The sequence below is a fragment of the Mercenaria mercenaria genome, chromosome 4, assembly GCF_021730395.1.
Source record: "Mercenaria mercenaria strain notata chromosome 4, MADL_Memer_1, whole genome shotgun sequence".
In the NCBI taxonomy this organism is placed as follows: Eukaryota; Metazoa; Mollusca; class Bivalvia; order Venerida; family Veneridae; genus Mercenaria; species Mercenaria mercenaria.
The window spans coordinates 94,367,696-94,382,338 of record NC_069364.1 but is presented as its reverse complement, the minus strand read 5'-3'; the positions used below and the strand labels follow the sequence as shown (position 1 = coordinate 94,382,338).

Below are 14,643 nucleotides of genomic sequence, written 5' to 3'. Positions count from 1 at the left end.
CCTGTACAGATATGGTATCCTCTTTTCCTGGTTCAAACCCGAAGCCATCCTCAATGTCTAGTGGACTATCTGGGAGATCCTCCTCCATTACAAACATGTCCATTATAGCATCAAAATGTCTGGAAATAACAAAGAAAGGTCTTAGTGACTCTATAATAACAAAACATTCCTACAAATTGTGAATGTATGCAACCATTTTCATTTACAGACACACTTAAAAGTGAACTGGCATCTTTTATGACATTTTTTCTCTTTCTTTCACATCTTTTTCATCCTACCGCCAAACAAATGAATGCAAAAACTTAAAAGTGTAAAACCTTTTTATGTTGAATTTTCAGGACAAGCAGTAAACATATGACATGTGTTTACAGTAACCGCTTCTGATAAGAACAGTCAGGCTTTAAATTTATCATTCCTTGTCATCATTATTACAATGGTAAAGAAATATAAAAACACAATAATGAAAGCCTGCTAAAAAAAAGAGCAAAGATGTCTAGACTTGTTTGAAAAAATCACCTTCTAAGGCATTTTCGTTTGATCTTTTTAATTACTGGAATATAACTGAATGACGGGATATTAATTTAAAGTTACGGTTAGAATGTTTTAAGTCCTACCGTAATGTATATATCTGTTTAAATACACCTTTCTCATGATATGCATATCCAATTTTTAACAAAATGATATTTAAAAGAACATTGTGGAATTTAGGCAATGGATTCTGCTGACAGTTACTAGGTCAGAATGAGTTTAACTTATACCGAAATTAAACAAGATTTTCACTATCTGGAAAAAAATCCCAAACGTAATTATGACATTTAGTATGATCATACTTTGTAAATTCATCAAATGAAGAGAAAGCTGCCATGACTCCCATCCTTGAGGCGACTGGTTGCTCATCAAGCTGATCAATGTGGTTGTTATCCTCAAAGTTCTCTACGCTCACACCACTTCCCGAACTGTCTATACTCGCCATACTGCCGTGTACTCGTGAATCAAAACGTGTCACCATCATTCTATACTCGAAATTTAAAAACACCACTTCAGTTTTGTTCAACATGTGTATCATTGTCTGTGTTTCCCTGTTAAACCTTAACCTAATTAAGGTCATGTTTCACTGTTTTAATGCCATTTCATTTACAATGTAACCTTAGCTTGCATCACTTACTACTGTAGATAAATACTTTTTTTGCTAATATTCACAGAAAAATTAGATCTGCTTTAGGCAGTCTTTTTGTTGTTGTTCTTTTTTGTAACAAAGACATAATCATAGGGTCATATGGTGCCTCTCCAGCTTTTGTTGGCGGAGAAAGACCCAAGATGCCCCTCCTTGCATTATTTCATGCATGGGTGGGCAGGCGAGCAGGACCATTGACTTTCCACAAGCTGATGTTACACACAGTTTTATTCAATTATATTTTAAAGAGATTCATCTTTGTTTTGATACAAGTACTTGTAAAAGAGGACACTAGCAATATTAAATCAATTTCAAAATGTAACTAAACAAAATTAGCTGACACAAATTTGGATTACCTGTTAGGATGAGATCTAGGAAGTACAAATCTAAACTCGACCACACACATTCCCTCCTGTAGCTGCCTATGTACCAGACAGTTTAATTCATAAGCTATATAAGCTCTCCTGATATATACCTGTAACATAATAAGATTCTTTTTATATTGATATAATTGTATTTCAACATAAATATTTATGTGCATACCTGCAACATCCTTTAAATATTGTAAAATAACAACCCCTGAGTGAAGAATTCTCAGAGTCACAGTGCTCACATGACAGCGTTTCTTTACATATGTCTCTTTTCGTTTTGTTGATTTTAATGTCACACTTACACAGGTGACTGTCCATCTTTTGATGGTGAAGGAAGACCTCAGGTGCACCACTGTGCATTATTTCATTATGAGCGTGCACCTGGGTAGAACCATCAACCTTCTGTAAGCCAGCTGGATGGCTTCCTCACATGAATAATACAACACCCGTGTGAGGCTCGAACCCTAATTGAGGGGCAAGTGATTCCAAGTCAGTGACCTTAACCACCCAGCCATGAAGGCCCCTATACAAATGCCACACAGTCATATAATGCTTATGTATTTTACCAGATATTGCCCACAGAAAGCATGCATTGTAACGTAATTCCAAAAACATAAAATATTATTTCCTGTATTTTTGGTCATATATTACCTCCAATGCTGCCACTCTGACTAAAGCATTATTGTGAAAGAAGAACTCCTGCAGGACATCATAAATAGCTGACTCTGAATTGATCAGTTTCTGAAAATAGAAGTTCAACTGTCTTCTATACTGGTCAATAAGTTTACAGATGTAACTGTAAATATCTTACTTTTTCAATCAAATCTGCAAAAAAGGAAGTTTGCAATACCACACAATTACCATTCTTAGTAAACAAAGATTAATGTAATTGGATATATAACATGACACTTTTAAAATATTAAAGACATGGTGTAAACAGAGAAATTCACCATATTATTACTTTGTATTGTATTGTTATTCAATTTACCAAGGCTAAGACCTCAGACTGTCAATGTAGATTAGATTATGCAATGCCATATCAATCAAAAATTAAAAGTATTTACCTGTAGACTCTCTGGACAGAAGTCATGACCGTACATGTCGACCGCAGACAGGAAGATATTCTCCATCTGGTTATGTCTCAATTCATATGGTGGCTGGTGAGCAGCAATAAGCACCTGGCGACCTTTCAGGGCAACTTTGGCATTCAGAGTACGATTTAAGTTTGTAAGTTCGGTAAGAATACATGTGAGGTCATCTGTTAGGTTCATATCCTTGCCACATAATTGTTCCTGCACAATGTAAATTATTATTTAATATAAATAATAAAGGTTGCAGTTTCATTTTAGATATTCTACAATTTAAATTGAATGTTTAACATTTTAAATAGAGGTATAAAATGGTGTCTTATGTTGGTTTTGTAACCCATCAAAAAGGTTTATAATTGCAGTGTTTTCATAACATGACATAACAAGTACTTGCATAAATATATTGGAAATTCTGCATGAGCCAAAAAAGCACAGATACGAAAAACTTCAACCAGCCTGATGCCCTAAACATAAGCCTGCTTGGCAGCAAATGATTTTGCCTTTACGACCAGCGCAGATCAACATGCACATCTGTGCACTGTTCACTTTTCAGTATGAAAACCCCTTCGAATAATAAATGTTACTGCCCAAATTGAATGACAGACCAGTCCATTTTAGAAATATGGCAGGGTAAAGATAAAGATAAATTTAATGGCAGACTTACAATAAGCATAATGATGAGAGCATTTTTCTTGGCGACGGCGAGACTAGAGAATATATTGCCTGTAACAACACCTATATCATCTTTGTTTCTCTCTATCAGCTGGGCTATACATTTATCATAGCTGCCTGAAATACACAAAAAGTTCATGATTATATTGCATACTGTTAAATAGTTCTCAATATTTGTGGTAGAATAGTTTTTGTAGATTTTGTGGCTAAGTCAATCCAAGAAATAAAATCCCAATCAACAAGTAAAATTCCCATCCATTTTATGTTCAAAGTAGAAATCCCCATAATTATACCCCCGCAAAATAGCCACTTTAGCCAAAACCACGAAATATTGTGCATGATTTCGCAGTACACTCTTTAATAGTACCTAGTCTTGATACAGCAAAATAATGCTGCTTAGCACATTACTATTCACGGGGAACTAATTTCTGTGGTGTCTGAGGTACCAACAATCTATGAAATTAAATCTCCAAATAACAAATGCAATTCCATTTCTTTAATATTCAACATTTGAAATCAATACATTCATATCCATATGAAATACAAATTTTGGCCAAAATCATAAGTTTCAAACCAACAGTTTTAAATGATGTCACAGTAACATGTGCAATTCAATCATTTTAACATGTAACATGTGCAATTCTATCTTCTACTTTTAGATCTATTATAGAATTTAATTTGTCTTGTGTATTCTGTGTCATGTATACTGTTTGTAAATTACGCTTGAAAGAGGACCACAGGGAAGATTGGGCAAGCCCCAACTGTGCTTTCCTCTATAAATAAACTTATTATTATTATTCAATCATTTTAACATGTAACATGTGTATTGTCATTTTAACATGCATACTACCATTTCACTCAAAAATAGTTCAAATGAAGAAAGGTGAAATGTATTGTGGTAAGAGTAATCTTGAGAAAGGGACCTCTCAACTCACCAACCATTCTCCAGATTCTACCCTTCTCTCAAGTCTATGCAGCAAAATCTCTTTGGTTCTGTTAATTTTTTTTTTAAACATAATTTTTCAACAGTATTTCAGTTATATACAGTAATCAGCTAACCTGACCACTGGTCCTATATTGCTTATCAAAATTAACCTTAATTCAGCAATTGACAATTTCTCTGTATGAATCAATCATTACTGATAGTGTACATCCCATCAAGAGTTCAACCCTTTGACCTCCTGATTAAAAGTTATGTACTCCACCTACTAAGCTAACATGGTGGGCGTACAACATTTTTAAGTTTCCATGCTGTTTTGAGATTAAAATCTGTTCTTGAAGAATGAAAAAGGATTTTTCAATTCTGCACCAGACTGACCATGTTGGAACTGTATTTCCACTTTGAGATACTGCCTCAGTAAATCTTGTATCACAGACTTCATGTGGCCTCGTACACCATTCCTATACCTGTAATCATAAAGTCACTATTCAGCCTGTCAAAGTTCCACATAATATGAAGATAACAATTTACAGAATAGTGGTAAAAAATACAATAATGTCATATTTTTTTTTTCCATTGGTGGCTTTTCATATAAACTTTTTGGCAAATAAACGTTGCTGTTTTTTTTCCAAACAATTCCATGTTTCAAATAATTCATTAAAGCTGCAAAGAGTTTCAAATAAGAACAATAATTGAGCCGTGCCATGAGAAAACCAACATAGTGGGTTTGCGACCAGCATGGATTCAGACCAGCCTGCGCATCTGCGCAGTCTGGTCAGGATCCATGCTGTTCGCTAACAGTTTCTCTAATTGCGATAGGCTCTGAAAGCGAACAGCATGGATCCTGACCAGACTGCGTGGATGCGCAGGCTGGTCTGGATCCATGCTGGTCGCAAACCCACTATGTTGGTTTTCTCATGGCACGGCTCATATTAACTTTCTACATTACAGTTACTTTTATGTAATCTAAATCAGTATCTGTCATTTCTCAGTGTAAGAAACATTTTGTCTAATTGTAGGCACAAGATAAGCAAAATGAATTTTAACTATATTTTCAAAGAGTAGCTATTAAGCTAAAAGGTATTATCATATTTTAAACCTTTTTAAGTTCAAACCTATATATTTAACACTGATTATAGTGAAAGTTCTCATAACTTAGGTTAACTATACTAGATGTATGCTTTCTAAATTTTATACCAGTACCCACAACAGCAGTCAAATAAGACTCTCACCAGATAATAATCTATTTTAACTGCTCAATAATGTTTAAATATAAACTTCTTGTAATACTTTAATCTACATAATATTATTTACTACAACATCCAAATGAATTACGACTTATAGGGTCATCAGACATGTAAAATTTTACCAGATTCTTTAAAATTTTACCTCATAAGAATCACAACATATAGAACTCTTGAAAGAGATGCATAAAATGCATGAAGACTTTGTTTCTAATACTCCAAAACATAAAAAATGCAAAAACATTCCAATCTGTGTTCATACCTCTGCACAAGCTCAACAATTCCCTGAGTATTCATGAAGAACACGTCCCTCTCTGCTCGCCTTGTGAGGGTTGCTGCATGCCCGTCTATTACATTGGCAATCTGTTGACTTGGAAACTGACTTAATACTGAAGTCAAATTACTGGCATAAGATGACAGCAACTTCCTTATGGCTTTTTCAACTCTTGATGGAATACGTCCAGATGTTACTGCAATCATTTCCTGTAAATTTATAGAAATTCGATTCACAATAAAACAATGTACTCATTTACCATGTTTCCTAATGCATAACATGCATAGGCATAAGCAATTACTTTTCTAGCATTTAGAGCGAATAAATCTTTATAATATATACTTATTTTTAAACTTCATTAGATTACAATGAACCTCAAATGTCAAAGTTATTCAATACTGACGTTCAAATTTCGTATCAAGAGCACGGCATCATTTGTGATGTCAGTTTGTGTGTCTGTGGCTTAAAACCTTCATTAACATCAATATTTCAATCTTATTCAGACAAAAGAACAACTTTGTATAATCTATATAACAGTTGTAAGTTAAGACATGTATGTAAAAAAAATGGATTAACATCAAGAATGTGCATTCTTACTTTTGCAGATTGACACTGAGCACTTAAAGTCGCGAAATATTTCTGCTGCAGAACATATAAATAGTTCCCAATAAAAATCTTATAATCTCTTATTAGTATATGCTTGAACCATTTTTGTAAAAGATAATTACAAATCTTTTAATTACAATGAACAGCAGTGTTCTCTTGTAGTTAAATAACAGCTCCATTTTCAGAACAACTGTGTAGGAATTTTATATATGTTCAATTTGGTTATTAATACAGAGACTAACAAAGGAACTGGTCATTATTTCAATAAAATTTTCATTAAATGTACAACAGGGTTCAGTGGCAAAACAATAATTAAACACCACTTTCAAATCTCCAGCAGTGTCTGTTCCCGACTACAAGTCTGAAATTGACAAATAGCGAAAGTGCACTCACAGCCTAGTTTTTAAACTCATGTTTTATATCCATGGACCTGGATTGAGCAAGTTCACTATGTAAGTGTACCTGTATATCCATGGACCTAGATTGAGGAAATTCACTATGTAAGTGTACCTGCATATCCATGGACCTAGAGAGATTGAGCAAATTCACTATGTAAGTGTACCTGTATATCCATGGACCTAAAGAGATTGAGCAAATTCACTACGTAAGTGTACCTGTATATCCATGGACCTAAAGAGATTGAGCAAATTCACTATGTAAGTGTACCTGCATATCCATGGACCTAGAGAGATTGAGCAAATTCACTATGTAAGTGTACCTGTATATCCATGGACCTAGAGAGATTGAGCAAATTCACTATGTAAGTGTACCTGTATATCCATGGACCTAAAGAGATTGAGCAAATTCACTATGTAAGTGTACCTGTACATCCATGGACCTAGATTGAGCAAATTCACTATGTAAGTGTACCTGTATATCCATGGACCTAAAGAGATTGAGCAAATTCACTATGTAAGTGTACCTGTATATCCATGGACCTAAAGAGATTGAGCAAATTCACTATGTAAGTGTACCTGTATATCCATGGACCTAGAGAGATTGAGCAAATTCACTATGTAAGTGTACCTGTATATCCATGGACCTAGAGAGATTGAGCAAATTCACTATGTAAGTGTACCTGTATATCCATGGACCTAAAGAGATTGAGCAAATTCACTATGTAAGTGTACCTGTATATCCATGGACCTAGAGAGATTGAGCAAATTCACTATGTAAGTGTACCTGTATATCCATGGACCTAAAGAGATTGAGCAAATTCACTACGTGAGTGTACCTGTACATCCATGGACCTAGAGAGATTGAGCAAATTCACTATGTAAGTGTACCTGCATATCCACGGACCTAGATTGAGCAAATTCAATATGAAAGTGTACCTGCATATCCATGGACCTAGATTGAGCAAATTCACTATGTAAGTGTACCTGCATATCCATGGACCTAGATTGAGCAAATTCACTATGTAAGTGTACCTGCATATCCATGGACCTAGATTGAGCAAATTCACTATGTAAGTGTACCTGCATATCCATGGACCTAGATTGAGCAAATTCACTATGTAAGTGTACCTGCATATCCATGGACCTAGACTGAGCAAATTCACTATGTAAGTGTACCTGTAGTTCAAGCAGAGGAAGGGAAGGATCTTTGAGACATTTGATGAGACTATCCACTACAGCCTTCAGTTTCTCTGTAAAGTACGGTTCCGGTAACACGTAACCAGCCAGCATGTTCTCCAGCTCCTCCATGTTCCTCTTATATATCTGGTGGAGCTTCATACCATGTGTTGGAGGATTTTCAGAGCTCGGAAGTTTATCTGTACACGGTTTGGCCTAAATTCAAAGTACTGTGAAATTGTTAACATTCAAGGGGACTAAGTTTCATGGATTTTGAGGTGGTGCTAAATCCCAACAACTTCATACAATTCCTCTTCATTTTATCATCTTTCCAAACACGTACAATTTCTGTTCATTTATTTATCTAAAGTTGAAATTCACAAATTCTTATCCCACTGAAACAGCCACTTTAGGCAAAATCAAAGGATTTTATGTCCATGAAATTAAAGGATTTCACAGAGATACCAAGCCTCCAAATGTATGTTAAATTAAATAAAACTGACTCATGTTAATATTTCCTGTTTAGGGATAACGCATGTTTTTTTTTGTGTTATAATGTCTGTAGAATCCCGAGGGATTGGTTGGTGCCCGAGCCCGTAGGGCGAGGGTACCAACATATCCTGAGGGATTCTGAAGATGTTATAACACAAAAAGAACATGCGCTAACGCTATTCTAGCATAATAAGCGAGAAAAAACTAATAAATGAATACATTCTCACGCAACGTCATTAAATTTCCATGAAATGTGCGGGAATATCTGACTTGTTTTTTCACGCTGACGTCATTTCCATTTGAATTATCCGTTTTGGGGCCGTAATACGTTAACACTTTGCCACGGAACGCGCATATATAAAAAGGTGTTATAATAGCACGCGAGCGCAAAAATCTCTCTGTTAACACACGTTTTCTCTCCTGTTAAAACACCCCCAAAAAGTGACAAGAACAGCAGTTTTATGCTAGAATATGCAATTAAGTACAAAGAAATTTTTACAATGCTATATGATGATCTCTGATTTAAGCAGCAGAGCTTTTCTTCACAATTCAATTTACAGATTATATCTGCATTCAGTGAACTAGCAGCTGTAGATTTATGAACATGATTTTAGTATTTCATACCTGTACAACCCTTGTGGGATCATCCAGGACCAGGTTTGCCACAATTGTTCCAGAGTCTAAAACTGCACCAGGTCTCTTCAAATAATGTACACTGTAATTATATGATACATGTTAAAATGACTTAACAAACTTAACCACGTAAACTGGAAAAATATATGTCAGCACCTAGAAACTCAGTTAGGAGAGCATAAGAACTTTATTCCAAGGATTCAAGTTCAAGTCTTGGTCAAGCTGTAAGGTATACAAAAAGAAAACAGGCTGGGTATTCCATCTTATTGAAGGGAAAATATACCATACAACTGAAACTGATCCTCATTTCTCTAATATCATTTTTCCCCAAAGCCAACCGGAGTGCAGAACTGTCACAAAAAATACTCCTGCAACAGTAAAGTACTTTCAACTTTTAAATTTGTTTTTACTTATTGAGTAAGAAAGTTGTCTAATTTCTACTCTTGTTATTGAGTGAACACTGCATTTCTCAATTTTAAGTAATTCATAGAGCATAACTCCAAGATTATCTGACTGGATATCAAACTTGACCAAGATGTTATGCCCATAAACGATCTGTTTGGTGAGAACTGGATAAAAACAGCTCCCAAGTAAGAGAGCAGACGATGTCAATTTTTGTAATTTTAAGTAATTCAAGGGCTATAACCCAGAAGCCACCGGGATTATCCATCTGGTTACTGTTCTTGACTGAGATATTATACCTGTTTAAGTTATCATTCTGACTGTGTTTGGTGAACACTGGGTAAGAACAATTCAAGTTAGAGAGTGGACACTGTCACTTTTTACAACTTGGAGTAATTCAAGGGAAATAACTCCCGAGTCACAAGAACGATCCACTTTGTTATTGAGCTTGTTCAAGTTATTATACCAATAAACATTCTGACAAAGTTTGGTGAACACTGGATAAGAACTTGGTAACTTTTGTGATCCAGCCTGCTATAGGTGATCCTATATCTACTATTTCAAGGGCGTATTAAAAGGTAAGACTTCAGTTATGATTCCTTAGATAAATAAGACCAAAATAAGAAATCTTGCTTAAATAGCACAAAAGTATTCTGAAATTCTGAGGAAATCATGCTGACATATTTAAACTAAGCTGTTATAATGGTACAGTACTGACCAGCCATTTTCAGTAACACGTAACTCCATAACCATTTTCATCACTTCAATCTCAGCATACACGTCCCCACTGAACACATGTCCTCCGTCCTCTACAACATAATTGATCAACTTCCCAGCCGACGGTGACCTGGTTTAATACATGTAAATAACAAATCTGTGACAACTTTATCAAGTTTACCTTATACAGAAAACTGTCATACCATATACTCTTTCAAAAGTAAACTTTTATAATAAAAATATCATTTATTAATAAATTTTTCAACAATTTAGGAAATACTTCTGCTTCAAACAATATTTCTACTAATTTCTGTGCTTTTGCCTCTCATCAATCAACTGCTAAACAAAACTTAGACTCGGCCATACAGCCAATTCAGTATTCAAGTAATACAGCTTTTCGTTTCGTTTTAGTAGCCCTTGATCAGGGATACACCCTAAAAAGTACCCAAAATTTTTTACTAAGGTAATGTAAATATGGCTTTCAAACCTGTAAGACGAGTTTCTTGAGAGTTGATTTTGATACTGAATTCTTAAACATAAAAATTATAAGGGATTTAATATACAAATAATAACCTTAATACGGTGGGGTCATTTTCTTTCTGTAGAACACATGTTTGGTTATCTATGGTAATTCTGTAGCTGCTAACTTGTTCCTTCATGTACGTAGTGTAACTTGATCCATCTATAGACAGCAACAGTCCACCATCACTAAGTCTGTGAGCTTCCAACTCCAGCGTGGAATCATTCAGAGATAGGAAATACCTTATAGCACCAGTTTTAACAACCTGAATGTATAAAAGTGTGTTTTTGTTTGTTTTGTTTCTGTCGGGTTAAGACAGAGTCAAACAGATATAATTTTGGTGACTGGCAACTTTCAAAAATCTGATGTAGGAGGAAGAACCCAGATGCCCAGCTGGGCATTGTTTCTGGCATAGGCATGCATTTGGATAGAAACAGAATGAATGTGCATTATATCATGTAAAGGTTGCTGGTTGCTTCAATATGTGACTAACTGCAATATTACTGACTGTTCCCAGGTCTCCCTATATTCATCTTGTTAATTGGACAGTTTTACATGCAATGACCTATAAAAATTCTGTTCTTCACACAAATAGCAAGTACCTGTGAAAGTTTTAACTATTTTCACCAAATAATGAATAAGAAATGAAACACACAATATTTTGAGGACATAATAGACATAAAGAAGGATAAGTGCTAATATGCACACCTCTCAATCTATGGGCATAAAATATTTTCTTATTTTGGTATTATAGAAATTTGTAAAGCATCATTATCACTGGTAACATGCAGTAACTTACTTACCTCCAAGGAGAATTTGAAGCCTTCGTATATGAACTCTACTTCCACAATGTTCTTCAGAGAATTGGCTGGTAAAATTTGTCCTCTACAACAGAACGGCACATAAAGCTTGAGTATTTAACAATATAAATCTTATTTTATAAAGACTCGAAGTGGTGTACGTGCTCAAGAAATGTTGATTCGTTAAATTTTTCATATCTTTTCCAGGGCTATGTTAATTCTGAATTACTTTCTTTTCAACCAGGACATACAATTAAATATTAATCAAGGGCTGAACCAAAAACTGTCATAACTCCTTCCTAAATCAGTACCAGTTACAACAGTTTTCCTTTCAACCCTCGAGTTGCAGTCAAAGTTTACAGATCCAAGCAAGAGTAATCACAATGACGGTTACCTATTGAGTGAAGTTTGAAAGTCCTGGAAGCCTGACTGTATCATGTGATCAGCTATATGTAGAGCTCCACAGATCACGCCTAACATCATGTCTGGTTTCTCCGCCTGTACCTTCTCCGCAATCAGCTTATCCAGCCAGCTTGTAGTGATTTTATTAGACTGAAACTCTTCTGTTTCCAGCAGTTTGGTCAGGTACTCTACTGTGGTACGGAAATCACCCCGAATAGATAACTCCTTCAAAGCAATTACCATGTTTCTGAAAAGTAAGCAAATCAGTTAACCTATAATTCAATGGAATTAGAATAAAAACTTTCAGTCATTTTTTTTACACTTAAATAATTCTAGCAACACAGGTGTAAACTAGAAATTGCTTTTGTAAAAAAGCACATGTCTCCCCCAATGCAAAGTCCTATAGGCAGAAGTCAATAGGGGTCAGGAGCGAAAGTCAAAGAGACACTGATGGTTGGCTGCAATAGGGATCATCTACTTCGCATGTCCAGTCATCCTGCTAAATTTCAACACTATTGGCCTAGTGGTTCTCAAGTCACTGTTCAGGCTCCTGTGACCTTGACCTTTGATCAAGTGACCTCAAAATAAATAGGGGTCATCTACTCTGCATGTCCAATCATCCTATTAAGTTTCAACATTCTAGGTCAAGCGGTTCTCAAGTTATTTTCCAGGAATGATTTTACATGGCCAGGCCCCTGTGACCTTGACCTTTAATAGACTGACCCCAAAATCAATAGGACTCATCTACTCTGCATGTTCAATCATCCTATGAAGTTTCAACATACTGGGTCAAGTGGTTCTCAAGTTATTGATCGGAAATTGTTTTCCATGTTCAGGCTCCTGTGACTTTGACCTTTAACAGACGGACCCCAAAATCGATAGGGGTCATCTACTCTGCATGTTCAATCATCCTATGAAGTTTCAACATTCTGGATTAAAAGGTTCTGAAGTTATTGATCGGAAATGGTTATCAATGTTCAGGCCCCTGTGACCTTGACCTTTAACGGAGTGACCTCAAAAACAATAGGGGTCATTTATTCTGCATAAACAATCATCCTATGAAGTTTCAACATTCTGGGTCGAGTGGTTCTCAAGTTACTGACCTGAAATGGTTTTCAATGTTCAGGCCCCTGTGACCTTGACCTTTAACGGAGTGACTCCAAAATCAATAGGTGTCATCTACTTTGCATGTACAATCATCCTATGAAGTTTCAACATTCTGGGTCAAGTGGTACTAAAGTTATTGATCGGAAATGGTTTTCAATGTTCAGGCCCCTGTGACCTTGACCTTTGAAAGAGTTACCTGAAAAACAATAGGGGTCATCTACTCTACATGACCAATCATCCTATGAAGTTTCAACATTCTCGGTCAAGTGGTTCTCTAGTTATTGATCGGAAATGGTTTTCAATGTTCAGGCCCCTGTGACCTTGACCTCTGACGGAGTGACCCAAAAAACAATATGGGTCATCTACTCTTCATGACGAATCATCCTATGAAGTTTCAACATTCTGGGTCAAGTGGTTCTCTAGTTATTGATGTGAAATGGTTTTCAATGTTCAGGCCCCTGTGACCTTGACCTTTGACGGAGTGACCCCAAAATCAATAGGGGTCATCTACTCTTCATGACCAATCATCCTATGAAGTTTCAACATTCTGGGTCAAGTGGTTCTCTAGTTATTGATCGGAAATGGTTTTCAATGTTCAGGCCCCTGTGACCTTGACCTTTGACGGAGTGACCCTAAAATCAATAGGGGTCATCTACTCTTCATGATCAATCATCCTATTAAGTTTCAACATTCTGGTCAAGTGGTTCTCTAGTTATTGATCGGAAATGGTTTTCAATGTTCAGGCCCCTGTGACCTTGACCTTTGACAGAGTGACCCCAAAAAAAATAGGGGTCGTCTACTCCAGCAGCCCTACAACCCTATGAAGTTTGAAGGTTCTAGGTCAAACGGTTCTCCAGTTATTGCTCGGAAATGAAGTGTGACGTACGGACGGATGACCGGACGGATGGACGGACAGGGCAAAAACAATATGTCTCCCCCAGAGGGGGGGAGACTTAATAACATATAATCAGATAAGCAAATATATTTTTCTTATCCTTATATTGCATTCTGCATAATCACAGCTAATCAGACACAAAATTACGAAAGTTGAAGATTACTTTGAACCATTACTTGCGATATCTGACTTCATCCTCCAAAATGTTTGTGATAAGTCAAGAAAGTATCTGTGGTCCCTAGCTAATGCAAGTTGTAACGTTACAACTGCCTAAAAAATATTTTTTTGTAAGTTTAAATTAAACCTATTATAAATACAAAACTGCTGTATAATTTTATAACCAGGGCACCTTTCACTCAAGCTGGCAGAAATTTTGCAATATTATCATTAATAAAAGACAAAATAGGTAATACTGGGAGCACAACTAGGAATTTTAAAAAGTGAGTGTTAAATTATAATACAGAATATCTAAAATATGTAATTTTCAGACATGGAAACTGTTCCCTGGGGTAAGAATAAAGATCTTCTTGTATGACATAATACAACACAAACTATATGGTGTTCCAGCGGTTATAGTGTCTGCCGCTCAAATAGGAGGTCGTGGGTTCGGCCCCACTGGCGTCACAACCACACAATCTCGTTTGACACCAGTACTGGTTTTTCCAGGAAGCAGACTCACGAGTGTTTCAAACAAAACTTGACACTTTTATCACAATCCAGCTGAAATAAATT

The 14,643-nt window shown here is 35.9% G+C and overlaps 1 protein-coding gene across 1 annotated transcript in view; it reads right to left on the bottom strand.

The window, feature by feature from the left end:
* Nucleotides 1-14,643, bottom strand: part of LOC123552468 (acetyl-CoA carboxylase-like) — a 114,995-nt gene that overhangs the window by 37,246 nt on the left and 63,106 nt on the right. The window contains exons 14-27 of the mRNA XM_053541989.1: nucleotides 11,902-12,156; nucleotides 11,511-11,592; nucleotides 10,761-10,972; nucleotides 10,189-10,317; nucleotides 9,060-9,150; nucleotides 7,944-8,159; nucleotides 5,752-5,972; nucleotides 4,620-4,712; nucleotides 3,298-3,418; nucleotides 2,610-2,837; nucleotides 2,197-2,286; nucleotides 1,531-1,649; nucleotides 831-1,013; nucleotides 2-119 (exon numbers count right to left, since the gene is read on the bottom strand). Coding sequence (XP_053397964.1) covers nucleotides 2-119; nucleotides 831-1,013; nucleotides 1,531-1,649; nucleotides 2,197-2,286; nucleotides 2,610-2,837; nucleotides 3,298-3,418; nucleotides 4,620-4,712; nucleotides 5,752-5,972; nucleotides 7,944-8,159; nucleotides 9,060-9,150; nucleotides 10,189-10,317; nucleotides 10,761-10,972; nucleotides 11,511-11,592; nucleotides 11,902-12,156 — 2,158 coding nt within the window. The remainder of the gene's footprint in view (nucleotide 1; nucleotides 120-830; nucleotides 1,014-1,530; nucleotides 1,650-2,196; nucleotides 2,287-2,609; nucleotides 2,838-3,297; nucleotides 3,419-4,619; nucleotides 4,713-5,751; nucleotides 5,973-7,943; nucleotides 8,160-9,059; nucleotides 9,151-10,188; nucleotides 10,318-10,760; nucleotides 10,973-11,510; nucleotides 11,593-11,901; nucleotides 12,157-14,643) is intronic.